The sequence below is a fragment of the Chaetodon trifascialis genome, chromosome 1 (assembly GCF_039877785.1).
Source record: "Chaetodon trifascialis isolate fChaTrf1 chromosome 1, fChaTrf1.hap1, whole genome shotgun sequence".
NCBI classification, from domain to species: domain Eukaryota; kingdom Metazoa; phylum Chordata; class Actinopteri; order Chaetodontiformes; family Chaetodontidae; genus Chaetodon; species Chaetodon trifascialis.
The window spans coordinates 12,123,245-12,149,634 of NC_092056.1; the positions used below are offsets into that span (position 1 = coordinate 12,123,245).

Here is a 26,390-nt window from a genome sequence, read left to right on the forward strand (position 1 = left end):
TTTTGCACCATTAGAGGATATTTTTTAAATAACTTTGCATAGATAATTTGCCATTTAGTTTTGCAGTATTGTGTGTGTTATATTTAATTACTTCGTCCCAAAATTCAGCATTTTTCATAAGGAGGAATGGATTACAGGGAGCACATACGCTAAATACAACTGGGCTATGTGCTCATCGTGTATCATCATTTTTCTTGCACCATGTTAAATATTAAAGTAACACAATTCAATAAAGGTTAATAACGCCTTCCACTGGTTTGAGTGACGATATTTCAGCAAGTAAAGTTGATATTTAAAGGAACAGCAGACTTTGGGTTGACATGGAGGCCAATAATGGACACATGTAGGGACTGTAACAGACAAAAGTAAGATGTGGAACATGCACTTTGTTTGCTCTAAATTTTGGCTGCAATTTTAGTTCCAATTATTATGTAATTGGCCAAAAAGTACCTATGGACCTCAATACTTTTGAATGAGCTACTTACAATTTGCTGGAGGAAGTAATGTCATAGGCTGTTACCCTTAATAAACCCTGCTGTATGCTGAGAGATGGTGGACAAAGCAACAGAAACAACAATGAAAAAAACATTTCTGTAACTTCATCACATAAGCAGCTACTCAAATGGATATACATTTAACACTGCACTGCATTTAAAAGGAACTTATTTGTGCAGGACCTGCACTCATACACTGCAACGTGTTTTGTTACTTAACCCACCATCCATCTCGATTCTACATCAGATAAATCACGACTATCTTCGTCGTTGCTACCTCCCGTCCAAATTATGTGATGTGTTGATTCTGAGGCTGGGAGATAACATGGGTTAGTCAGCCAAAGCCTAGTTTACATTACGCTATATATTGTACCTGACACTGCATCTACAATAGCAACAGAAGACTTTTCTGAATAAATCTCTGACTTTAAATTTGTCCTGGGGATGTTTCGTTATCGCACACAGTGAAAGAATGAACCCTTCGCCGGGAAAGCCAGAAAAATTGCCGAATACTCCCTTTTGTTGTTTTATATTACATAACAGAGTATTTGAAAAAAAAGCCACGATGTTTGACTGACATGTAAGATTTGGGCTTCTCGCTCCGTCGTTTTAAGCATTAATATTCCACATCATAAGAAGTTTTCTCATGACACAAGAGAGGTGATGCATATGATCAGTATGATAGTTAAACATGCATTTTAAAACGACCAAAACTTTGTCAGTGCTGTAAATGTGGGAGGGGAGCCTCGGTATGTGGTATGTTGAGGGTTATTGACACTGTTTTGATATCAGTCTGCTTAAAACTGCAGTCAGAACAAAGTTGACCGTTTGGCAGTATTCAGTAATGAAAGGTTTTATTATTCTAACATGATGTGCAGTTTGTATTTGACATGCAGATTACACGGGTGCCACTGAACTGTTGGGTTTAATGGAGCAAAGACGACTGTTGGTGATGATACGGTCAGAAATAAATCTGCAGTGACACGAGTCAGAAAAAGCTGAACCTAATCGCTCAGCTCAAGGCTTGACATGTTCAGGCGTAGCCGTGTGTTTGAACTGAGTACAAGCTTCATAAAAGTTAATGGTTCTCTTATCCCAACACCGGTGTCATCTTTTATCTTTAATCCAATTAAAGATGTCAATGATTACCAGGATAAAAACAAGTAAAAATGAATGGATTACAGCATTATCCTCTAAACATCGTGTAGAGTCTTGATGAACATGCAGTATCCACATACAGTATGTGTGATATCAACATCTGTCAGTGCATTCACCAGAACAACGATGAAAGTTTACTTTAAGTATCATTGCTTTATATTACCAGATTGCTTGATGTTGTCTCATTTTGAACTTTCACTGAATGATGCAAAAGATGCTAACAAGCAGTTTTTCGCAAAAATCAAAGACAAATGTTTAGTAACTGACTTCGCATTCAGTAATGCGCCTAGCAAAGGAGAAACGTGACACGCAGAACATTCCTGATTTATGTCGAGACAAATTAATCAGAAGCTCAACAGGTTTCATCTCATGTCATGCTGACTGCAGGGTTTACGCGTCTCGTTTATTCCTTTGATACCAGTAATAACGTGAGTCTCTGTGGTGGCAGGAATTCAGCTCAAACTTGCTGAGACCCCATTACATCACTTACAGTACCTGCTGAGCTTTTTAGAGCGTGATATGATGTTAGAAAACTTAAAGGGTAAGCCCAGAGCAACCCTTTACAAGATAATCCATCACTTTTGTAATTAAGCATCCTTTCAGCGGTTTTGCTTATTACCAACCATAAAACTATCTCTTTTAAGTCAAACCGTCAACTCCTCCAAAGCTTTTCTATTCAAACACACCAGCATCTTTTTACAGCTTTCACAAACTAAAAGAGTTTACACATTTTCAGTGTGTACTTATATCAAATCAAGTGATATTTGTTGCATGATGCAGATGTAACGCATGTTGTAATTCCTGCCCAAGCAGCAGTTCTTGATTTTGAACCACTAAAAAGAAAGAGAACGGTGAACACAGTACATGAGATGAACTTGTTTGCCCTGAGGCACTTGGTTGTGGCTGTGATAAAAGAATTGATAACACAACTTTTCCAGTCTAAGGAATTGTGTAGTTGGTCTCAAAAACACTCAAAGTCGCATTCAAATTGTCAATTCAAAATTAATGCACATGTGTGAGTGACCACCTACACTGACAATCATGATCATTCTAGTGTTTCTCTAGAGTTGTAGTGTCCAGTGTAACAATGGTGAATATTAACAATGCTACAGAAAAGGGTAGAAGCACAATATACAGCATGTGTGAGTAGGAACTACAACTGAACTTGTAGTATGTTTGTTGTGCTGTTCTTGGGCAGGGAGATAAGAAAAAGACCAGAACAAAGTGCCAGAAGGCCAGAGGAGGAGAGACAAGGGAGCCGGGCATCAACACAGAAAAATCCTACTGGGGATAGTTGTTCTGTTGCCGACGCTTCGCCGACCTCATTTTCTCAAAGCGTGACTCCATTTCCTCTAGGACTTTGGGGGTGTACCTTACTACCAGCTTCACTGTGCCCTGAGCTGCTTTGAGGAGTTCCACAGCTTTCTCGTGGTGCTCACCTTCCACGCTCTGGAAAAACACAGAAAAGTATTGTAAGATTTTATGACGAAGAGGCATAACAACTGCAGTAAAATCTACAGTTTTTATAGATTTCTAATCCGAAAAGCAACACACTGTGGGCGACTGGTAAGCACGAGGTATGTAGTGACTTGGAAGGAACAATGATCTCAGTATTTTATAGGTATTTGAGTGAATAAAGCATAAGCTTTGGCTTTTGGTTCAACATACCATATAAAAGTTTGTAATTTGGAAATTTTAATGACAGAACAAACTGAGCAACAAACAAAGTCAATTGGATAATTATCTTTGGCTGATCCTGGAACTGCAACCTAAGCACAGCAAGCAGCGATCACAACTGCTAAATGCTGTGTCTAATGTGGAAGAGCCTTAAAGAACCCTGTGGGATTATTTTTTCCGAACAAAAATCTAAACAAAATTTATGTTCATGTTCAGTTTCTCACCAAAACTGAGTCTGTAGTCTGTATCCCTGAGGCCTCATAAACATGCTGAATGCATTTCCTTCCTCGTTAAACATTTGCTGAGACTACTGCAGAGAATCTTTCATTGTTTTACAACCACACAGTATCTGCTTGCTAACAGCCTTCTTCTCCCTGACTTTTGGTGCATTGCTTCATGCGTTTGGTGACAACTCGTACATTCACCAACTGCCAATCCCATCTCACTGACAACTAGAGGCCAAAAACTCCACAGGGAACCTCTAAGATGCAGTTCTTCTGATAACTAATAGTGAACCAACATGATGATATTTCTCTGTGGCCTGATTTCTGGAGACACCTCTGTCTTCTTTGGAGGTGAGCATAGTAAAAATGAAAAGTTGTATAGTAGTTTATTGTTTATTTTACCACCTTATTTCCTGGATAATGAAGCTGAGTTTAGAAAAATATCAGCTTTGCATGTATGCCTCTGTAATTTACTATTTATGGAAATGCTTGAATCGTCTGTTAAATGTTTACGTGTAATCAGATGTGCGTGTCTTGCCAAAGCTTCAAATCTAACATCAGAGTCAGTCGTGATTCTGTGAATTGTACGTACCACCCCATTAACAGAGAGAAGCTGGTCGCCTCTCTTCAGTCCTCCATGTCGGTCAGCGATGCCTCCTGGGATGATCCGAGAGATATATATCGGTGAGTTTTGCTCCTTTCCACCCATTATGTTGAAACCCAGGCCTTCTTCTGTCTTGGGCAGTTCCACAACACGTGGATGTGAGTGTCCCTCACTTGCTGCAAAAGCTGCCACAGTAGCCTAAATAAAAACAAAGTGGTGTGTAACCTTTGCAAATATGGTGTATCTGTGGCATTTAAAAAGCAGGTGTTCAACTGGAGCAACTTTAAAAAACAAATGGTCTGTAATTGAGATTAGAAAATCATGTCCACAAGTCCAGTGCTTGTGTATTAGATGGTATTTGACTGGGGTCTACCTTAGCTGTGGCATTGGCCCGTACTTCAGGACTGCTGTTGATATCCACGGTTTCATACACATGTTCATAAACCTGAGGAGACATTGTTGGACAACATTTCGTCACATCCCAGAAACAGCTGTCCATCAAAATGTCAAACTAAACTCTGTTTTTAAACACAAAAGTTTAACATAAGAACAGAAAAGTGAACGACTGCCATCTCACAGTTTAGTGTTTTAAAAATAGCAAAGTGTCTCACTTCTCTGACAGCGTTACAGAATTCACTCTGTAAGACCCTCTGCAGCGCCTGCAGCTTCTGGGGAGGCACCTCCCCTGTCCTCTGGAGCTTATCAAGCAGTTCAACAGCACGGTTAATATCTGTCAACAAGAACACACACACACACACACACACACACACACACACACACACACACACACACACACACACACACACACACACACACACACACCAGTCAAGGTTTTCACTAGTATCTGCAAATTGAGACATGCACAATACCAATTCCCTGTTTGAAACTCAGAACTCAATCTATGAATAAACTTAACAAATTGCTAATGTCTAATCATTATAATTGGAGTCATTTTTTGTTGACAGAAATGTCTTTTAATTAGTTTGAGGTTTAACCTACCCTGACTTGTACTATATTTGATCTGCTTATAGAGACTTTGTGGCTGTGGGAAAGCTGGTCTTGGTTTACAGTGATGTCTATCTACCACAAAAAAGAGCTACATTCAGAACAAGTTATGGCTTCGTGATGTTCTGCACCTTCATCAAGGTTTACGGTCATTTTCTCTGCCACCACACAGGGCAAACATTATCACCTGTTCTAAATAATTACAGCCACGTGAAATTGCATTAAGTGTGAGCCGTTTTCCTCCACTATTCCGTTTATAGTTTTGCATTTCTAGTTTTAGTCTTAAATCGTTGGAATGGAGACTATTCTCTGGATTTGTGGTAATTACTAATGAAATCCTTAGCTAACGTTACAATTTCCTTCAACATACCAAATAGCGAAGAGATTCATTCACATGTATTTACATGTGATTTTCTGCAATCTCAGCTAACGTTACATGTGTGGGGGTTTGTTAATTTGGGGTTTCTGTATTGTCCACAGTGTATTACCAGGCCCAGCAGGGGCTAATGTAAGCATTTTGTTAAAAGGAAGATCGAGGCTGAATTGACTTGTAAATACTTCCTCTTGCTCATCCTTCTTGCTACTAATGATCAAGCTAGTAAAACTACATCTATGAAACCTCAATTTCATTTGCAAGCACACTTTTGATCTTTGACAAACAAGCTATGATTACTTATTACTGTGTGTTGGCACTAATATTAGCTTGTTAGCTGAAGCGTAAAGTAAAATAATGTAGCCGAATAAACTATCGTTACTTTCGCTCGTTGCCATGAATTCAGCTCCACAATCAGTAAAAGCCAACAGCTATTAGCACGACATCGTTAACACAACGTTAGAGGACTAAATAACAAAGTATGCCATTTGGCTAACGCTAGCTAAGCTAAAGTTAGGGTAAATGTCTCCCTGCTAGCACAACAAATACTTCTCAGCTAACGCTAGTTAGCCGATTAACCTTACCCCTTTCCAACCGCACGGGCTCCCCAAGCGATGCCATTCTTGAAATGACAGTTTTTGACGTCAGACAGATATTCTGTTAAATGCTTGATATGGAAAACTAAATTTGGTAATCCTGGCTGGCGTTACGTGCGCTTAACCGAGACGATAAATCAGATTAGCCAAGTTAGCCGGCTAGGCTAGCTGCCAGTGTCATGGTGTGTTCAGTAATCCTCGTAAAGTGGAAACGCCACCGAACACTGCACGTTCTATTCCGTGGTTAATGGATGCTCACGAGCGAACATGGAAGGCCTCTTCCCTAATTATTGTGAATTAGTCAATGTTTTAAATTATTTATCTCAAAATAATTACTAAATATATTATACATTTCTAAAGAACCCGGAGGAAATTAAGTATTTATGTTATACCTCACCCATTTATACATATATTACTATTTAATATATCATATATCATTATATAACAATATCACCATGACTGTCGTGGACCATGAAAGTTGTATTATTCTTGAGGATCCTTTCTTCTTACACCTCATGCAGGAAAAATGTGATTAAAGGTGTCCACATTGATCATAGTCCCTTCTCACTATTCCATCCCACAATCAACAAAATCAGCTGTCATCTGTGGGCTAGTGCATCATTCATTGAATAGCTGCACTGAATGTACATATGGATGGTCATAGCTCAAGGGATTGTTACATAATGCCCTGTGTATAGGTGACAAGGGACAAGCCAGAAGATTCTTCGGCTTTTTGCTGACACCTGGGAGGAATGCTCTCTCTGCTCCCCTCTACTGTTTGTCTGCGGCACACCTTGAGACCTCAGCACATCAAGTCTGCAGAACTGCTGCTGCACTGCTCTTTGTGGCTGAAACTTCAAGCAAGCATGATTCACCTCTGACCACACCCAGCTACTGATGACATACAAAGTGTTTGCCTTTAACAGCTGATGAAATATACCTGCTGTGACATCAATAATGAGGCTAGAGACACATCACATTTGAATGCAGGACCCACATAGTGGATCTGCAGCATTTTTTTCTTTTTCTCCATACAACAGAATCAGCTTCACATTGTGCAAAAATGTTGATTTTTCTTGCTCTTGTTGTTGTCTCTAAGCTTCAGCTGCTCTGGGTCAAAGATATACTATATCATACTCTCAGATCTACTCACATGCATGATTTATGATCAGTGAAGATAATATGGACTTCAGTCTGGCTGAAAGACAACTGGTGATTTCACAGTCAATTTATCCATTACTTTAATCCATGTGTGACTGGTGGATGGCAGTTTTCTATTACTCAAGCTTTGTTAAACAAAAATAGCCTGAAGCCTCTACTCATGATAAATGGAGCATCTCAGAATATCTTGTCTAAAAGACACTGCAGAGGGTTTGATTCATGGTCCTGTGTGCTGGCGTTATGTTAGTGCACAGACACGTTGATCAGATTTTACTATGTCGTTCCAGTTCTATCTTAAGGTGGATTTTCTTTGTAGAGCAAGACATAACAACTGCTACTCTTACTGCAGGATAATAGAGAATGACTCAGGGTAATTTTAATTCTTACTTGGTTTTTGTGGCAATGACAAGAAACCTCACTACCTATTGTTGGAAATTCAAGACAATGGATCATTTGAGAGACACTACTGGGTGCTTGTCATCTTTTGTCAGATGATGGCATAGAGACTCTATTTATTCTTAGCTTAATAAGAATAGTAACTTACAGCATCTTCATCAGCTTCCTCTGGACCATCCAAGCGAAATAGCGAAGGACGTGGAAAGTCTTTCCTCTGGTCAGGAAAAAATGTGTTTTTCCAAATCTCAACATGGTAGATCCAGGTGTCTTCAGAGCTCACACTTACCTTTAGGTGGATGAAGTAAAATGAGGTGGTTGGGATCACATGTAACACCAACGTAAGACATCGCTGAAGTTTTTGATGACGGTTTGTATCTTCGTTTTTAATATATGGGTGTCTTCTCTTTTTGAGATATGTCATGGGTAAGTTTGGAAGTGTTTCATGATATTAAGATGAGAAGTTTAACACATTTTATTGTTGTCCCACTACAACCTTAAACTATGGCCTGTAGACTTGGCAAGCAAGGGGCTGTCACTATGTGACGCGCTGAGTTATAATCTGATGGAGGGAAGGTTGATATGAAGCTGCAGCCATCTTTTAACCCAGATACCATTTCCAGTGAATGTACAGCTGCATAAAGAAAAGGAAGATTTAAAGGTGGGATTACTGTGTACTGAGAAAATGCGTGTGTATTTTTAATGTACACAAATGTATGGGTGGTTGAATCCATCACTGTCAAACTCAGGCATGCGTCATGTACAACTGTAGCCTACTTGTACGAGTCTACTCCTGTGTGTGTACGCACTTTCTTGTGATGCAAAGTTCTTGTAATTGCAGCTGGAGTCACAGTTAAGTAAGTCCCTGCGTGTAAACACATCATAAGACTTACAGTAGGTTTGCGTTGCAGAAATGGAGCTGGTGCGGAGCAGGAAGTGGTTCAGGAGCACTTTTTTCCCACTTTTTCTGCACCAAGAGCTGCATAATTTGCATTCTCTCCACCCATAACTCAGTCAGTATTGCTGTCACTACATATCACCAAATGCACAGACTCCTCTGCTACTGAAAATACATTACTTTCTCGCAGTGGGTAGAATCTGAAGGAACTACTTCCACTATTATTGTGCATCCTGGTCGTTCCTGATTGAATTTGCCCATTTTTGGCAGCATTTGTGCAAATGCATGTGTGTGTATGTGTGTGCATGCCTCCCTCCCTCCCTGCTTGCCTGTCTGTATAATAAAGTTTATCCTGCCTAGAAATGCAGTGTTGAAACTTTATCGACATTGATTTTGTTTTTCAGTTGCCTATAGTCATTTTTATTTCTTCAAATATTTCAGTTTAATATTGCAAACAACTTCACAACATACAAAATGAATAATATTAACCCAGAAACATGTCAATGAATAAATTATATATATATATATATATATATATATATATATATATATATATATATATATATATATATATATATATATATATATATATATATATATATATATATATATATATATATATATGGTTTTTTTTATATATATCTTGTCCTCTGGTGGGGATAAAAAAATAAACAGCAAAGCTTTGACAACAGCACCTTGACATAGTATGTAATTCCAACATTACCTTGAGAAGTTTAGAACAGTAAACAGATAAATTACTTGAGAGGAAAATTGTTTTCTGCTGAATATGTAAACGGAATGTTTTTTTGGTCAGCATCATATCCTTTTTTGTAAGTGGAGAATTTCTCAATTCACAATTGAAGCAGCATGCAAGCTTTTGAAGATGGAACTGTCCTCTCTCATTCCTTGCCTGTTTTTTTTTTCCTTCATTTTCTAATTCTTGGCAACGTAAACAAATCACAATGTCTTGAGGAATGTGATATAGTAATTTAAACTGGGCGCAAATGACTGATCAGATTTTTTTTAATTGTTTACAAGGTCATGAATATGTTCAATAAATAGACTGTAGTATCACTTTTACTGTATAAACTTCATCTTTTTTTACATGCAGTCCATAAAATTTTCATTTGACGGAATAATTTACCCTGTTATGTATATATACAAATAGATATTTTCTCTTTATTCTCTTTTTTAAACTCTTCAATAAAATCTATACATTTTATACACTATCTCCCTCTTTTAATGGTCAATGTGCATACACATGAAGTGTCTATCCTTATAAACCGCCAGCCAATCTTCTTTTTGCTATCCATGGTAAGCGCTCGCACGTAGGACTGGGTTGTCCTGCATTGGGAATTATAATGCCGCTTGTCTATTCCTCTGCAGCCCTCCTTTGTGTACCCCATGGGGTTGCATTTGGTCTCATAAAAGTATTGCTTCAGTTGGCCATTGGGGACAGGGACCTTTTCCATGACGGTAACTGTCTGCCCAGACATGTCTATTGCCGTCTTTTTATCCACAGCTGTCACCCACTGGCTAATACTGTCACACACGCTGAGCTCTCCACGCCGCGAGGGATCGGAGTGTCGCCGCACCCTCATGGACATGTTAGCGGCATCCAGATAGTTTTTGTATTCCTCCAGAAGAAAGAGCAACGGCGGCTCCAAAGGCACTTGGTTGCTGATCATCACCCGCGAGTCGTACAGGTCGACATCCTTGGTCTCTGTCGTGACCACTGAGGATGGGCCCCCACCTCCCTGGTTCTTATCAGCCCCCTGTCCCAGCTGTGCCGCCTCTCCCTCCACCTCCAGCAGCTCCTCTATCACCTGCTCAAACGTGTCTGTGAGTGAGGGCAGTTCCCCGCGCTGGCCTGGCCCACCACCACTCTGTGGAGTCCCGTGGCCTCTGGCGGCCGTCGCAGCGGCGCCCAAGTAGCCTTCCGTCCGATGGCCCCGCATGCCCGGGGCGTCTCTCAGGGGCGCAGCTCTCATGCAACTGAAGTATGAAATAACCATAGTAAGGAACAGGATGGTCATCACTCTTCTAACCTGGTGGAACTGGAGGGGGAGACAAAGACAGAAAACAAGAGGGGAGGAGGGGGGAGAGAGGGAACAAGACGGGTTAGTCAAAGAGCATTTTCAATGAAGTTATCATATTCTTGATCCATAATGCACCATGTAAGCCTTATTTACACTCTCTACTGCTTCTTTGCAAGCCAAAAGGGGAGCCGGTAGCTTTGAAAAAAACACAAAATGTTGTTGTCATTAAACTAATACTGGCACTGTGTCATCAGTGTTTTCAAACTGTTTGCAAACTGTAATCATTGTGTTCCTATGTGAGGTCTGGCTTAGATTTGAATTTGTTGGCAGCGATGCACAAAAACTGTGCTGAGCATCAGAGAGATCGCTTATTACAAAAGATTACACAAATAGATGTCACTACATCCGTACTGGCTTGCTATTATTTATGAGCTGGCATGTTAAACTGCACAGTTTGTTTCCAGAGCGCATGAGGAAGTGCAGCATTATATCATTCAAAGACGCCTGAATCAGCGTGTTGTCATCAGTGATATGTTTATATTCTCAAACTTCATGCTTTTTAGCCAAAGTAGTTAGTTGGATTGCTAGATTTTGTAATATACCTGATCAAGTGGATGCATGTTGGGCTCCAACCACATGAGGGTCAATTGTGAGCTGGCAAAGGGTAGAGAGGCTCTGCGTGTGTTGACATAAGGATATGATTTTGTTTGTTTTGCTTGTTTAAAGAGCTCACGTACAATATTATCTTTTGACTACGACACTGCCCCACGACAAAATCACCATTATCAACACTCAGGGAACCTGCAACATGGACGGCACTTGACTGAGTGGGAAACGGTGTGTTTGTGTCAGCTCTGACAAACACCGGTGCTGCGGGGTTATTATGATTTCTTAAAGTGGTCCGTGCTGCAAGACAGGTCTGATATACTAAACCTTACATTCATGAATGGGAACCGGGAGCTTGTTGAGGGACTGTTTGTTTTTTGGCAGGTGGATGGCGAGAGCGCTGCAGGATGAACTAACAGGATGTCATGAGGAAGCTGAATGACAGAAAGATGTGTCATCCTCCCTGCACTGTACAGTACCAATGTCCAGGCTCCGGAGAGCATCTCGCAAAAGCAAAGCACTGGGGGTGGGGGTCAGGTGTAGCGGAAATACTGTACATACATCCTTGAGCACATATGCATCCCTTACCTTTGAGAAGCTCTAAGATTCACAGCAAATCAATGAATTGGTGGACATCCAACAGCCCGAGACATAAAAGCAACAATAATGAAAAGATAATCTAGATCTTGCTTTCCACAGGGGTTTATTTAAAAATAGCCCGGCCGAGGCTTTGACTGCACTCTGCATGTCCCAACTTGATAGAGGAAAACACGGCACGCAGACACACTCCTGCCTCCACTCAGAATGGACACCAGGACCTTTACAGTAAGGAGGAGCGAAACCCCACCTTAAAAGCATTTGTTTCATTCTTAATTGGTATCTGGGGCCGTGGCTGCAATTAACCAACACCGCGGTGACTGCCATAGAGATATCTCATCTAAAAATAGAAGTGCTGGGAGTCTCACAGTCTCTATTCAGAATATCACATCCTTCTTCTTAATGAGCCACTCATTCCCCGAGCTCAGTGACGTGCTCCTCCAGAGTGTGTGAGTGTGTGTGTTAGAGGGAGGGCATGGGGAGGGGCTGCCTTGTATGTGTTTGCACGGAGATGGGGTATTTTTCCTCTCACCAATTAAAACAACAATGAGGACAAAGCCAAGAAGAAGGACCTAATTATCCATCTTTCATTATATATTGTTCATAAAAGCGTATTTAACATGCAAAAATCAAGCTTATTAAATCCTGCACATTGTGAACAAGAGTGTTCTGCAAGGCTTCCCAGCACAGAAAATCATGTAGGTTTTACGGGATCGAGGCCAGTCACGAGCTTTATGTGTAGGATGCATTTAGGCTGATATTATTATCAGCATCGCACTCAAATGGTTCCACTTCCACATGAAGGAAATGAAGGCAGAGGGCTGATTACTGTTAGGCGTCAAACTTCATGCTGGAAATGGTGCAGACGAAGAGTGCTGCATCTTCCGTAACAGACCACAGGGGTAATATTGCAGTAGCAGGGGGTGGAGAGAGTGCCAGCGTCATTTCGCAGCATAACAACCACAGATGACGTCTCTTCCAGGTCTCCATAGGGGAGAGAATGGAGGGGAGGAAGTTGCTGGGGGTAATGCCACTCAACAGTGTGCAATTGCATGCCATTCCCCTGGGTATCCTCACACCGGGAACAACAAATGATTTTATTTCTATCTCTGTGATTTCCTGTTTCCATCAGGGCAATCAATATGGTTTATGCTCTCAATCAACATCCTGTTAAAATGCGATAAAGCCAATGAATCATTTAATTGCTGTGGGACTGGCGGAGAATCTCTGGCTTATATCTACTAGAGGCTAAATGTGACAACTGATTGGTTTGCGCTTGTTTTATACATCCAAGGAAGGCACATTTTACGTGCACTGCTGAGCTTCGCAGTTAATAAAAAAGAGGCTTGTGAGTTAACACAACGGGCATGAATAATAAAGTAGCTACATATGGAGGAATGTTTGGAATAAAATGTCCTGTTCTTGGACCAGCTTTGAGACAGTTGGTTTTATTCTGAGAATACTGAGCACGAGGAGGCGGCTGAGCACATTTCTCCCATATAGATTGTTTAAAATATAATGAAATCCAGGAGCATCCCACCTATCCAGCTGTGTCAGGGCCGTCCAAGTATAACAGTTCTTTCACCAAAAATGTAAATCACTTAAACATGGAGTGGAAGGAGATAAAGCTGCAATAACCGCTGCTCAAACACGCCTCTATTCATGACAACGCACCTCGAGCATGAAACACCCAGAACAATGGGAGCAGGTGAGTGTGTGGACTCTGTCTACTGTCTCCAGATGACCACCTGTTCATCTGCTTTGGGAGCACGGCTGTACGGTCGGCATATGTAACTTACCCTCGCATTTATTCTTTGTGCCAGGTGGGGATTAAAGTGATAAATGCCTCCTTTGACAGATGCTGAAAAGTTTCTCTAAAGCATGAAAGGACTAGCACAGCCAGTATTATTACACATTCATTGATGCTCCCCCGCCTCCCCGCACATGTCAGCACACTTTATGGCTTCATCTTCCCCAGCAGCGCTCGTGATATCTTAGGAACCGTTAGAAAGGAAAATAAACATCAAACAGGAGACATGAAAGAGGGAAATGTGCCCACTACATTTGAATAGAAATGCATGACCTATGGCAACATTTGTTTGTTACCACTGCTCCCTTGTGGGTGAGGATCCTTGTTCAGATCCCCAAGAACGCGGCGGTTCCAGCTGTTTAACCTCACAGCATGTTTTGTCACGTTCAACATGAAGCACACAATGCCAAAGAAAACAAGAGAGAGAGGGAAAGAAAAACATGCGGCACATGATATCAAAATTTCTACCCCCTTGTGTGCCACAGTGCAGCACTTAAAAAAAGGCAATTAGAGTTGTCTGCAGTAATGGCTGACACATGTGGAAGCTTGCTTCCTTGAGATCTGTTTTCAATCTGACACAGTTTCAGAGCACGTTTAGTAATAGATGAGCATCACTAAGGGATTATACCTGGCCTCCAGGCCAACCCCGGCCACTGCCACGGAAAGCCCGCCATTCAAATAGCTGCTGAGTGATCTGTGCTATACAAACGAGTCGCTGCTTCCCTCCCACGCTGCGTGCAACAGCGGACAACTGAAAGAATACATGTGCAGAAAGGTAAAGTAATAAAGTGGCTGATTTGAGGCTGCATGCACGTCCTGAAATGTGCTGAGCTGCAGCAAAACAGGCTCAAATTTGTTTCCCAATAATAACCTTAACAATGAAAGTCCGTAGCTCATTTTAACCCACGAATCAGCAACTCTGGAACTTCACCACTAAAATAACACCAACAGACATGGAGCTCCACATTAACAGCGCTGCAGTTCTCAACGTTGTACACTAGATGGCGTATGAGACCGTGTAATATAAGAGCTCCTCTCTCCCTCCCTCCACCTTCCTCCTGTTTCTTTCCCTCCCTGCTGTGAAACACGATAGATAGATAGATAGATAGATAGATAGATAGATAGATAGATAGATAGATAGATAGATATCCAAAACAAAACAATTACGCACAACCGCTTTTGGTCGTGCAAGATGGTAAACAGGCTATAAAGTTCACTTGTACGGCATTTAGTCACAACTCTGACCAGACATGTGGCCCTAATTTGCATTTTTTGGAAAGTGCATCATGAAACCATCATCTAACGAGCCTCTGTGCACTGCTGTGATCCTCGGATAAGTTCCTGGACGATATATTTTCACAAGAAGCTGTCACAAATGAGCTGAGTTTTCCACCACTCTATAAATTGGACTTTATTTTAATCCGTGTTCATTCTGGCCAGTAATTTGAAGTCGTTCAGTGCGAGCACACAACACCAAGAAGTAGACCCAACCGTGTGTGTTGGCCGACGTAGCTGGGCGTTTAGGTCTCGGGTTTCCTATAAAGTCTTAATGAGTTCATCAAAGTTTTCCCCCTCCTAAACAACAATACAAAAACTGTCTAGAGTTTTTTTTTTTTTTGAATGTGTGTGTATGTGTTTGTTCACAGTGCAGGAGGTTAGATGAGCAAATATAGACCTGAACAAATGGTTTATTGAGCTATTTATGAGCATGAAGTTGCCGTTAAATGTTCAAACGTGGCTGCTTTCACGCAGAAAGGCGCACTGGATTGTTTCCACTGTGTTACTTCAGAGAAATACTCAGAAGAAGTCACAATGCTCAGGCTGCACTGATAATGACACGAGACTTCTTTTTTTTTTTTAGTCTGTCTCTCTCGAGATTACATCTGCTGAGCCCGTGCTCTCCACTGGAAACCCAATCAACATAATAACTCCGTTTTTTATTAATGAACGAGAGGATAAGGTTACACATATCCCCTCTCGGGCTGCGGCGCTGTCTGTTCGCAGGATAACCGGACTTGATCGAGCTACTTTTAGACCCCCCCCCACCACCACCACACGCACGCCCGCCCGCCCGCGCGCGCGCGCGCACACACACACACACACACACACACACACACACACACACACACACACACACACACACACACACACACACACACACACACACACCTCTATCTTTTTCTTCAATCAGCATCAAACAAAGCCAAAGTGCTCTTAACAACTAATGGAAAAACAAACAAACACATACCTTTTACTGCCCAGTCGTAAAACAGACCATTCAACAGGACAGTAGTGTCATCTGGGATGTTTTGGACAACTCCCTGAGTAATTTTACTTAAGCGATATATTTCTTTCCTCTCTGTACTCTCCCGACAAGCTTCAGGATATCTCTTCAGCTTTGGAGCAAATAGATTAAATTATTGATGGTGGAAATTGCATGGATGAGGTAATGCACTCCCATGGCTGCGCGGCTCCTTTGGAGAAAATCGTCTGAATCTGAAGTTGTCGCATGCCGAGACACCGCCGCGGCGGCAGCAGCAGCAGCAGCAGCGGCAGCAGCAGCAGCAGCAGCAGCAGCAGCAGCAGCACGGGATGAGAGACCTCTGGAGCCGAAATGAGGAGCCTCTTTGCAACTACAGTAACTTTACTACACAATGACGCTGCAACATGTGACCTGCCGCTGGCTGGCTGCTCGCCACCAAACTCCTGTTTAAGCAGCCCCGAGGCGGAACTATTAATGCGCTTTCAGTGTGCATTATCTACTTTTGTTTGTCCGCATACCGTGCAGCCTGCTTCCACACCATTATGTCTCACAATATATAAAGCACAAGCGAAGCCTCTCCTCTTCCGTGTTTTGCTCACTGAGGCCAAATATGTGGCGTTTTCTTTTTTTGAAGGTTTTGCGTAACAGCGCGTCTCCACCTAGTCGTGATACACCGCGTGCCATTTAGAGATGGCCTATTTATGTAAAATTAGATATTCAGGGAATTAAAAATAAGCATTTCCTGTGCTGGTCTGCAGAGAGCGAGGGGGTGATTTAAATCAAATAAGCTTTAAGAAAGAAGGTGTCTGAGCATATGTATTTTTGCAGCATTCAAGCCATTTTAGGCAGCATGAGTCTTCCTAAATCTATTTTCTACATCCCTGATATAGCCCAGAAAGATTCTCTCAGTCTTATTATATGATGTGAGTTTTTGAGTCATTCTATTATATATAACCCCACTGAACATCAGCTTAGAGAGGGCTTATCATTTTGCTGCTGTGAAATCTAAGCGTGTTAAAACATTTGGATGGCAACAGGCACTGGAGACTAACAAAGATGTGAACTTAAGTGAAAACAATTCTGTCTCCCCTTGCTTTAAAAGTGAGCCATCTCCTCAACAGATGGATGACTCCCCTGCAAGTGCTCTGCTGTGTAGTAACCAGCTTTCACAGGTTATTATTACCAAATGTCAGCTAAACAAACGCATTTAAATTATATACACAGAGCCTTCTCGGAGAGGGAAACCGCTTTGCTTCTTGTTACTCTGCTTCCCTTCGTCGGGAACAAACTGGGAGCAATTCACTCCCTTTATAATGCAGAATTCAAATAAAAATGTCAGCGGAGCCACAACCTTTCAATGGGTGATGAACGTTCGGAAACTCCACCTCTGATGAATACAAGAGTGAGCATAATGGGGAAATAGCAGCTCATTATCCTTGTGACTTGGCCCTGGTCCAGTGCAAAGATTTATTGTGATGCGTTTGCTATATTGCCATCATGATTCTTCCCTGCACGAGCTTATGAGCCGGAGAGCTCTTGTTTGGCATGTAGCAGTATGGGAGTGGATGCTCACACCTGCTTAATGAGTCACTCCCACCTCCAACACACCCGGGGACATGCCAAGATAGATATAGCCCTCCCTGAAGGCTCACAGGAGGTGAGGGCAAACTCTGGATGACAAAGAGTTGCATCAGCAATCACTGAGCGACATGACTCCAAAGAGGATGAAAAAAAAAGCACACTGCACAAGGGGGCTGTTCCAAACAAGCAATTCATAAATAAATCACTTGGCATCTCATTAGAAGAGCAAAAACAACAACATGGTCTCTCTTATTTCTGCGAATACGACACAACTGAAGGTGGCGTATCAAGCGAGGGCTTTTGGCTTGCGCGTGCCTGAAGCTTTAATGGCTGGATTTCTGAATGAAAGTAGCAAAATGTCCAATAACCGGGAGCAAAGAGGAGTTGTGAGCAGTGCTGGGATCTGTTTGACTCATCCGTCTGAGGGTCAAACAGAAGCATGGCAGCACTGGCCTGTCTGAAGGCAGCCAGGAGCCTTTCTGGAAACTGCTAAACCGCTATTTCATGCTTGCTGATGTGTAAGATGTGTCACCGGTGACAATGGCTCCAAACTATCCGAGGTGTTGGGGTGAAAGCTTTTGCATGTCATCTAGCTAATTTCTACAGGTTTTAATCAGCCCGTTCGTGGCTAAACGCACGGGGACCGTTGGGTTTGCCTTTGCTTTGCCTGTTTGCGCAGCAGAAAAGAAGAAACAACCACCATGAGCTGACAGCACGACACAATTGTATAACCTTTCAAGGCTTCTCCTGCCAAATGCAGCACGATGCTGACGGGTCCGCACTGCCGAAAGCCTCACTAAACAAGTGGAATTGTGCCTCCTAGTGCGCAGAGAGGAGCCGTGTGGCGCGGACGAAATGACATTTTGCGAAATGTCATTTTCACTGGGGATAAAGGCAGGCGATGGGGGTATTTTGATCAAAGTGAAATTGCGTTCCTCCTCGGAGAAGGAAACACGTCAACTGACAAAACATGTTTTTTTTCGTGTGTGAGGTTTGATGACGTCAAACAAGACGCAGGGCGCACTGGTGAACAGTGGAGCAAACTCCAGGCTGGTAAACAGGTAAACCGAGCGCAGGCCTACTCAGATGCTGAGGTGAGGACTTAATGTCATCCCTCCTGTGATGACAATAACCTTTATTGTAATCATCGGGCAAACACAGAAGACCGCTCTCCTAAGCTTCACATGCACTCCTCCCTGCACATCCTCATACACGCTGATGCATTATTTCTATAGTGGCATAGACTGCAAATCACTCCATAGCCTATTAAGCGTCTCTCTGTCTCTGTCTGTCTCTTTTCTTGGCTTATGCCTCCCCCCTCCCTCTTCCTCTCCTCCCCCCACCACCCCCCAATCCAATATCACCACAGCATCAATAACCTTTGCATGGCTCACTGCTGAAGGAAAACACACTAATCATGACACAAAATTATTTGGAAACGCTGGAATATCTGGTCCAACTCAAAAAGCAGGCGTTTTTCATTTCCCACACAAATGAGGCGCTCGCATTTGCCTCCTGTTTGGTTCAATATGACATCCTGTCGCCATGTGCAGCTACAGATATATCTTTTAGCAAATGAGAGGCAGAAATGAGACATTTCGCCTATAAAAATGCAAACAATCAAGCGATAAGTTTGTCCAAGCCGGGCTCACTTTTAGCACATACGTTTTATTATTTCGGGAAGTTGCTTGGATTCACTGATGTGCTGCATGTTCACATGCTGAGAGACACACTTGGATGGTTTGCCGGCATGATCGAACATTTCTTCACACGCGCGCACGCACACATGCACACAGCATCATGAATGCTTGTTGTCCCGCAGTGGTACGACATATAAGATGTCTTTACAGTCACAGTATCTATATCCACCGCGTATTAATAACTTATCGTGGGCTTCATTACTGTAAAATTACAATCATGCTTGAGACGAATAACTGATAATTAAAGGTTCGAAATAAGGTTCATGGCTTCGCCTCCTGCCAGAACTTGTTTTAACAAGACTGTTAATTGGATGAAAGTGTTGGTGATGAAGGTGATGATGGTGGCGGTGGTGATGACTAAAGCAATGGCAGCGGCGGCGGCGGCGGCGGGCGATGTAGCCTACATTTCCATAATGATTAAGATGATTAATTTTCGCTCTAAATATATCGTGACGCCCGACCGGCAGTGAGTCGAGATTTCTGCCACCTATAGTCCAAAATAATCAATAGTCTATTTATAATTTAGATCAGACTACACCATCAGCTTGGATAAATAGACAAGTTATTGCATTTCATGAATGAAAACGTTGTAGCAAAGTGGGGAGGCACAATCCGGAATCGAGTTTTATTAAAAGGAAGTGGCAATTATTTATATGAAAGGAAAACTGAACGTCCTTAATTGAAAACCAGATTTCGCCAAATCCTTTTAGCCGCCAAAGTGCATGGATTGATCGCCACGAGAGAAAAAGAACGACACACAGAGGCCAACATTTACATGGTGAGGAGAAAAAGCAGCAAACATATTAGCTAGATGAAACAATCTGTTATGTGGTTAATGTTAATCCTCATTTCTGCAGGATGCATTTGTTTATTTCTTTCGCTAAATAAACAGGCCTATGCCGAAAGAATTTCATCTGATTTTTGCAATGAAACCTACCATCAGGTTTGTTATTGACGCCCACCCCAACTCTGCAGAGCTGAGAGTGCAGAGAGAGAGAGAGAGAGAGAGAGAGAGAGAGAGAGAGAGAGAGAGAGAGAGAGAGAGAGAGAGAGAGAGAGAGGGGAGATTCTCGGTAAAGATAACACACGCGGAGACGCACGCACACGGCTGCGAGCGCACGCAGGCGCACGCCCGCACACAAACACACGCAGCCCCATTTATGGACTGATCCGCTGACGTACATTGCAGAAAAGTGCTATAAAAAAACCTTCATACATACAAAGTGTGTCGTGCCACCCCACAGACCCCTCCTAACCCGCCTCCGCTCATCCCTCCTCCTCCACCCAATACGCCCACGCCCACACCATAATCCCACGTCTCAGTAGAAAATAAATAAATAAATAAATAAAAATACTGCTACATGGCCAGAAAATAGCCATTCTGCAAAGAAACTATTACATTTAGAAACAAAATACAGCCGGAAAATATGCTGCACTAAAAGCAACCTAAGTCTCTCGTGGCATCTGTGAATAAAAGGCCGAATATTTCTTTAAAGTATCACAATTTTCCTCATCTTACAGAAACTAAAACGCGGATCGTTTCGTTTGGGAAATTAGTGACTGATCATAATTTGTGCAATAAGCGGTTTTGTGTTACTGATAAGCCTGAAACGTGGCTATTATAGTTGCGACGCAGCCTTTATTAAAGGAGCATTTTTATAAATGTCGGCCAGCCTAATAAGTAATATGATCTATTTCGGTTTCACTATCATATAAAATGAGGAGTAATAGGCTATAATATGCAGAAAGCGATCTGCCCGCATTACGCTGCTGGGTGAAAATGACCGAAAACGCCAGTCACATAATTCAAATGCAATTAGGAATTTACTGGATGCTTTCGTTTTGGAGTATTTATCTGAAAATGCACCCTGCGAGAGGAGCGTTGATTAAAACAGGACTGCCAGTGGGCGTTGGGGCTTTTCTCTCCTCTTGCAGTTGTTTTGCCATACAATTGCTTCGTCTTGGATCAGAAATCTTAAATCTTTGACCAGAGGGGGGGAAAAAGAAGACGACGAGAGAGAGAGAGAGAGAGAGAGAGAGAGAGAGAGAGAGAGAGAGAGAGAGAGAGAGAGAGAGAGAGGAAATAGACAATATCCACTGCTTCTGCATCGGTGCGAGACGAATTTTTAGGCTACAAGTCCTTCAAGGAGAGCAGAGGAATAAAATCCCGGAGCGGTTTTGTGTGATGATCGTCTAAATCTAACAGCCTGACGTGATAAGATTTTACGCGTGCCTTAATTTGAAATGAATAAAAAAAAAAAAGAGGAAGAGAACGAAAAATCGATGCCTCCCGAAGAGTTGCATACCAAGCCATCTTATCTCTCCCCATCACATTCAGCCATAACATCTGTCAGTGGATGCACTTTGACCACGCCCATCTTTATTGTAATTTTAAACAGGAATAATAGAACAACTTGTATAGGCCTGCTGCAAAGGCAAAACCCAGCAAATCACACGAGTCAACGCGATTAACAATTAATTCATCCTGTTTTTTTTTTTTTGTTTGTTTGTTTTATTTATTTATTTTTTTCATATTATTCATCCGTATCCGTATCTGCGTTTGACAGGTCGACACTGAGCCGTGTATGGACAAAAGAGGGGGCAGGGTAGCAGGTGAAGTGAAAAGCACCTTATGAATGAAACCGTGGAGCGGTCGTAGTAAAAACACAAGTGATTTGATGGCGATGACGGGAGGGGGGGCGATGGAGGGAGGGAGGGAGGGGGGTGGTGGTGGTGGTGGTGGTGGAGGGGTAAAGAGTAGGGCTATTTTTGGTCGATAACAAAATCCAGAGGGTTTGACATCAAGACAAAACATGAATGCAGCAGACCAAACAAGAAAAATAAGCATAGATAGATAGATAGATAGATAGATAGATAGATAGATAGATAGATAGATAGATAGATAGATAGATAGATAGATAGATGAAAGACGGAGGCTTGTCCAGACAATTTGATGATATGCACCAGCATCAGTACTCCAGTTCGTGCAGGCTGGAAGGATCACTGCAGCGTCTTAAGTCCCATATTGGGAGCATGATTAGGCACAACGCAACGATTACGCAAATTATGTTGCAGCAGGCAGTGTTCGGAAACTCCAGAAACGCTTCAAAAAGCTCCGTTTAAAAAAAAAAAAAAAGCACGTAAACGAGTCCCAGTTTCAAACGCCGAGGCGACCGTGTACGCACCAGCATTTTAGAAATATAACTTCAAATTTAGAAGAAAGAGCGAAAAAAAAAGATGGTCTGGGAGATATTGGTCACCTGGATCGGATTTCATTTCGGAGTTATTTCGGTCACTGATGCCCACAATTAACACGCTGCCAAGGCGAGGGCTGCATGCTGTAGTTTTTTAAAGCCGAAGTTCAATTGAGAAAAGCCAGAAGCCCGCAAAGACGACAGGAACAAAAGAGTGACATGAAAACAATGGATTGTGCTCTTACCTTTACAAGGGCTGACAACCACTACGTGCGTGGTTAGATCTCCGCGACCAAGACTTGCATGTCCCAAAGTTTAACGCAGTGTGGGGGGGCTTATAGGTACCGAGAATGTGGTGTGCAAAAGACCAGACGACCTAACATTTCAACTTTCACGATGCTCTACAGAAAGCACGAGCTCGTTTAATGGCAAGCGCTTTCTTATCCCGTTTTTTTCTTAAATATGCTCTCTCTCTCTTATTTATTTATTTATTTTTGGCTCTTTAGAATCCCGTTTATTTTCCGCTTACAGACCACAGGCTCCCTCAGAATAAGCTTACCAAAAGTTGAAAAAACAATCCCAGGTTTGGCAAAGGGGGGGCTGGGAAAAGAGAGAAAGAGAGTTGGCGTCCACTCGGCGTTTTAGTCCATGCACGACTCCGGTGCCTCTGTCCAACGTGCTGAAAGCATAACACAGCCAGGGTAACTATGAGGGGCCAAGAAAATATCTATATACTTTTGTTTGAGTGCCCACTTTAAACTGCTTTTTTTTTTTTTACTCTGCTGCTTCCCCGCGTCTTGTCACGTGTATTACCCCCCCACCCCCTTCTTGCCAAACCAGTCCTGTTAATATTTGATCACATGTTGGTCGGACATTTCCTTCCAGATAACAGCACCTATATCACAAACGCCGGCTCGATTCAGTGTATATTCGCCTGAAAAAAGGCTACACTCTCACGCCAAATTACAACTGCCACCGCTCATGCTGAGCCCTATTGTTCTTAATGTCATGCTTACGGCAAGTGTCTCAGGTAAGTGGCACATGTTGCTTTTTTTTTAAATACGGACACCGCGCAAAAAGAACATACATACATACATACATAAAATATAAAGCCCTCACTGCCAACACACACACAGCCCTCCAAGACAGTCCTCAGCCTACATCACATCCACACATTGCGCGCAGACACAATGTAATATTTCCTTACCTCTCTCACTGTACCGGCATATCCTGAGCCGAGAAAAGCCACACAACCCTTTTTTCACACAAGCTTTGTCAACATCAGCCTCATCAGACACGGGTCTCGATACTGAGTTTCTCAAGTAGCCACTGAGTCCAGCCCTTCCAGCAATGCGTTGCCAGACTAAACAGCAAGCACGACTATTTACTGGTAATCATCCTTTATATGCCGTGTGTTTCCATTGCTACTTACCATTTTCCCCCTACGCTGTCCTGGAGATAGAAGTGTCTTAATATCCACTCACTCCAACAGATGCTGGTAGGTAATGTGTCTTGTTTGAAGTCATCATATGAGAACTTCTGCTGTGCTCAGTAGATCGCCCACCACTTCGCTGACTTATGAATCTAATAACCCTTTGCAATATCGGCGTGCTTAAACTCTCTTAGGCAACACCTTGGTGGCTCTACACTAAAGGCAAATATCAACAAGCCCGGGTTGTCAGAAAAGCTTGTACAGATATACGTAACACCCTCGCCCGGACAACGCCATTAGGGGTCTTACGTGATTGAAATAAGCGACGACAATCCAAGTTTATGGGGAGACTAGTTCCTGACTGATGGCTCGTTCACTGCCTCAAATCTGTAAATCCGCAACGGGCAGCAATGACAGGGACACGAAACTTATCAAAAACACAAAGAAATGAATGAAACAGATCCACATTCATGTGTTTGTGTTATAGACAGTGTTATAGACTCCCTCTTTGGCTAAGGGCCATATGCCCATTACGCATACGCACAACTGGTCATTTAGATTTTTCTAACGCGGACGATGCAGCTTACAAAACAAATATCACATTAATAGCGCCCCTGCGTCTGCCTGTCAAGTTCTTGAGGAACTTGTTGCTGCTCAAAAAGAACCCCCCCGCCCCCACCCCCCATTTTTTTCTTGAACCAAAACACTTTCAGTTATACTTACATTGTCAAATTCTGTTAAAGTGGTGCGTTTTGTTTTTGTTTTCCCCCGGACAGATATGACAGAAATAAATAATCCACGTCCTCCGGAGGCGTAATGACAGTGAGAGAAGCGATCAGGGTGATTAAAGCCAAGAATGGTACTTTTTCGATCAGGAATATCTGGAAGTTCAAAGGCGAAATCTGTTTTCAGTAAAATTCCATCAGTTGCACTGCCAACACTCAGCCATCTGATTGTTATGCAGTGACGAAGCGCTGTGCTTGCAAGTGGAGCCCCAAATGTACGAAGTAACATGAGTAATAGGTGATATTTGTCTGACTCTTTGCCAGCATCCCAAAACTTTCTGGTGTGTTTGAAAGAAAAGTGTCATTCTTGTGGTATAAATTACTCTTTTTGTCATAGTTTATGGAAATCACGCCGCATGGGTGGCGCGTTATTGGAACCTGTAGGCGGGCGTCTGCAAAGAGACAATAGCACCAATCTGACAAATCCATGGACTTCTCTCACAAAACAGACGAGCTGCTCATCAAAGTGTTTTAGGTAACTTGATGCCATTCAGACCTGCTACTCGGGGACAGTTTGCTTTCCGCCTCTATACATTCATGGGCTTAAAAGGAGGGGGAACACTGCTCCCTTCTCATCATACATGCACTGAAAACTGCATTTCATCTGCAGCTTTATGACTTTAGAGGGGGAAATGAATGCAAGTTTCCGTGTTGTCTGTCTCACTTGTCAATATTGTACCACCAAAACTTCTGACACATTCAGAAGTCTTTTCTTGGCAAATAGAGTGGATTCTAATTTGGTCTGACTACGCATGGACGCTGTCATCTTGCTTGCAGAGGCAGAAAAGGAAAAGAAACTTATTTTCTTTGCAGTTTGTGTCAATACATTTCTGTCTCAAAGACACAAGATGGCATAATCAGATAAAATTAGAATATTTTTGGGGGGATTTTTAATTGTAAGGATTATCTGCAGAGAAAGATACACTTTTTCCATGTGCCGCTCAGGCAACAAGTGCTGGACTTGAGAGTCACACATAGCTTGTTATGCTTGAACTCACTCCTCTCTAAATGTAGGCTTTTCACACGGTGGCTACTCATTACAGGCTACTAACAAAAGGGAGTGACGTACAGAGAGAGGTAACACATATCAGCTCTGCGTGGACAGCATGCTGCGGATGAACAATCCCCTTCACTGGCTTATTAGATGATTAGGATGCATGTGTCCCATCACCTCTCGGGCTCCTACCATCATCCTACTCTCAGTCCTTTTTGCTTCCTGACGTGGTAACTTGACTTGCTCCTACATGTGATGTTGTTAACACTTCCTCTGCTCCCACAGCTTTTCGCAGACTCTGTTACTGACTCATGCTCGTCCCTTTTCCACTATCCATGCCCTCCCCCGCACTCTTCACCACAATATCTTATGGCTGAGTCCGAGGTCACAGATCAATCACTTCATCCCCTGGGCTGCATATGACTGCATGGCATTTTGCTCTATGGTCTGCCAAGATACTTCACCTCTTTTGAGCTTACTCTTGGAACTTTTAAGTGTTTGAGTGGAATATATTTTGGCAGAGGGAGTGTTATTAAAATGTGTAGCCAACGGGCTGCACCGTGGGATAAATATGGAGATGAATGTGGCCTGTAAAGAAAGACTGAGATTGGTAGAGATATTGATATTCATAAGGTACAGTAAACGCAGCAAAGAAGATATATGATGTAAGAACAAGAGCAGGAACAGTCGCAGCATCGCTCTTTAGTGGTTGGCCCATTACCACTTGTTGTTATCAGTCTTGTATTTGTGAAACTGTCTTCACTTTCCAAAGCAGCAACCTGCCTTTAAGATGCGATCTTATGTGC

At 42.4% G+C, this 26,390-nt stretch overlaps 2 protein-coding genes across 8 annotated transcripts; both read right to left on the reverse strand.

Annotated features, from left to right (window-relative positions):
* Nucleotides 1–276: 276 nt before the first annotated feature.
* On the reverse strand, nucleotides 277–6,310 carry lin7c (lin-7 homolog C (C. elegans)). Its single transcript, XM_070963748.1, has 5 exons — nucleotides 6,120–6,310; nucleotides 4,769–4,887; nucleotides 4,531–4,602; nucleotides 4,146–4,355; nucleotides 277–3,101 (listed from the first exon to the last, which is right to left on the reverse strand). Exons 1-5 carry the CDS (start codon nucleotides 6,154–6,156, stop codon nucleotides 2,934–2,936), a joined length of 606 nt encoding a protein of 201 aa, XP_070819849.1. The 5' UTR covers nucleotides 6,157–6,310; the 3' UTR covers nucleotides 277–2,933.
* Nucleotides 6,311–9,525: 3,215 nt separating this feature from the next.
* On the reverse strand, nucleotides 9,526–24,794 carry bdnf (brain-derived neurotrophic factor). 7 transcript variants are annotated; one of them, XM_070961589.1, is made up of 3 exons: nucleotides 23,806–23,894; nucleotides 22,933–23,052; nucleotides 9,590–10,640 (listed from the first exon to the last, which is right to left on the reverse strand). In XM_070961589.1, exons 1-3 carry the CDS (start codon nucleotides 23,806–23,808, stop codon nucleotides 9,810–9,812), a joined length of 954 nt encoding a protein of 317 aa, XP_070817690.1. In that variant the 5' UTR covers nucleotides 23,809–23,894; the 3' UTR covers nucleotides 9,590–9,809. The 7 variants fall into 7 exon arrangements, with proteins under 7 accessions (XP_070817724.1, XP_070817690.1, XP_070817707.1 ...); XM_070961606.1 differs by lacking the exon at nucleotides 23,806–23,894 and adding an exon at nucleotides 23,581–23,749; XM_070961623.1 differs by lacking the exon at nucleotides 22,933–23,052 and having other exon boundaries at nucleotides 9,526–10,640; nucleotides 23,806–24,794.
* Nucleotides 24,795–26,390: the final 1,596 nt, after the last annotated feature.

What these genes read in the sequence shown, in the direction of transcription:
- lin7c (XM_070963748.1), bottom strand. Translation starts at nt 6,156, where the DNA reads ATGGCATCGCTTGGGGAGCCCGTGCGGTTGGAAAGGG. An exon ending in GGGCCAATGCCACAGCTAAG is followed by an intron (nt 4,356 to 4,530) that starts GTAGACCCCAGT and finishes GTTTTTATTTAG; the next exon opens with GCTACTGTGGCAGCTTTTGC. An exon ending in TTCTCTCTGTTAATGGGGTG is followed by an intron (nt 3,102 to 4,145) that starts GTACGTACAATT and finishes GTGTTTTTCCAG; the next exon opens with AGCGTGGAAGGTGAGCACCA.
- bdnf (XM_070961589.1), bottom strand. An exon ending in GATTGTTTTTTCAACTTTTG is followed by an intron (nt 10,641 to 22,932) that starts GTAAGCTTATTC and finishes CTCCCCCTCCAG; the next exon opens with TTCCACCAGGTTAGAAGAGT.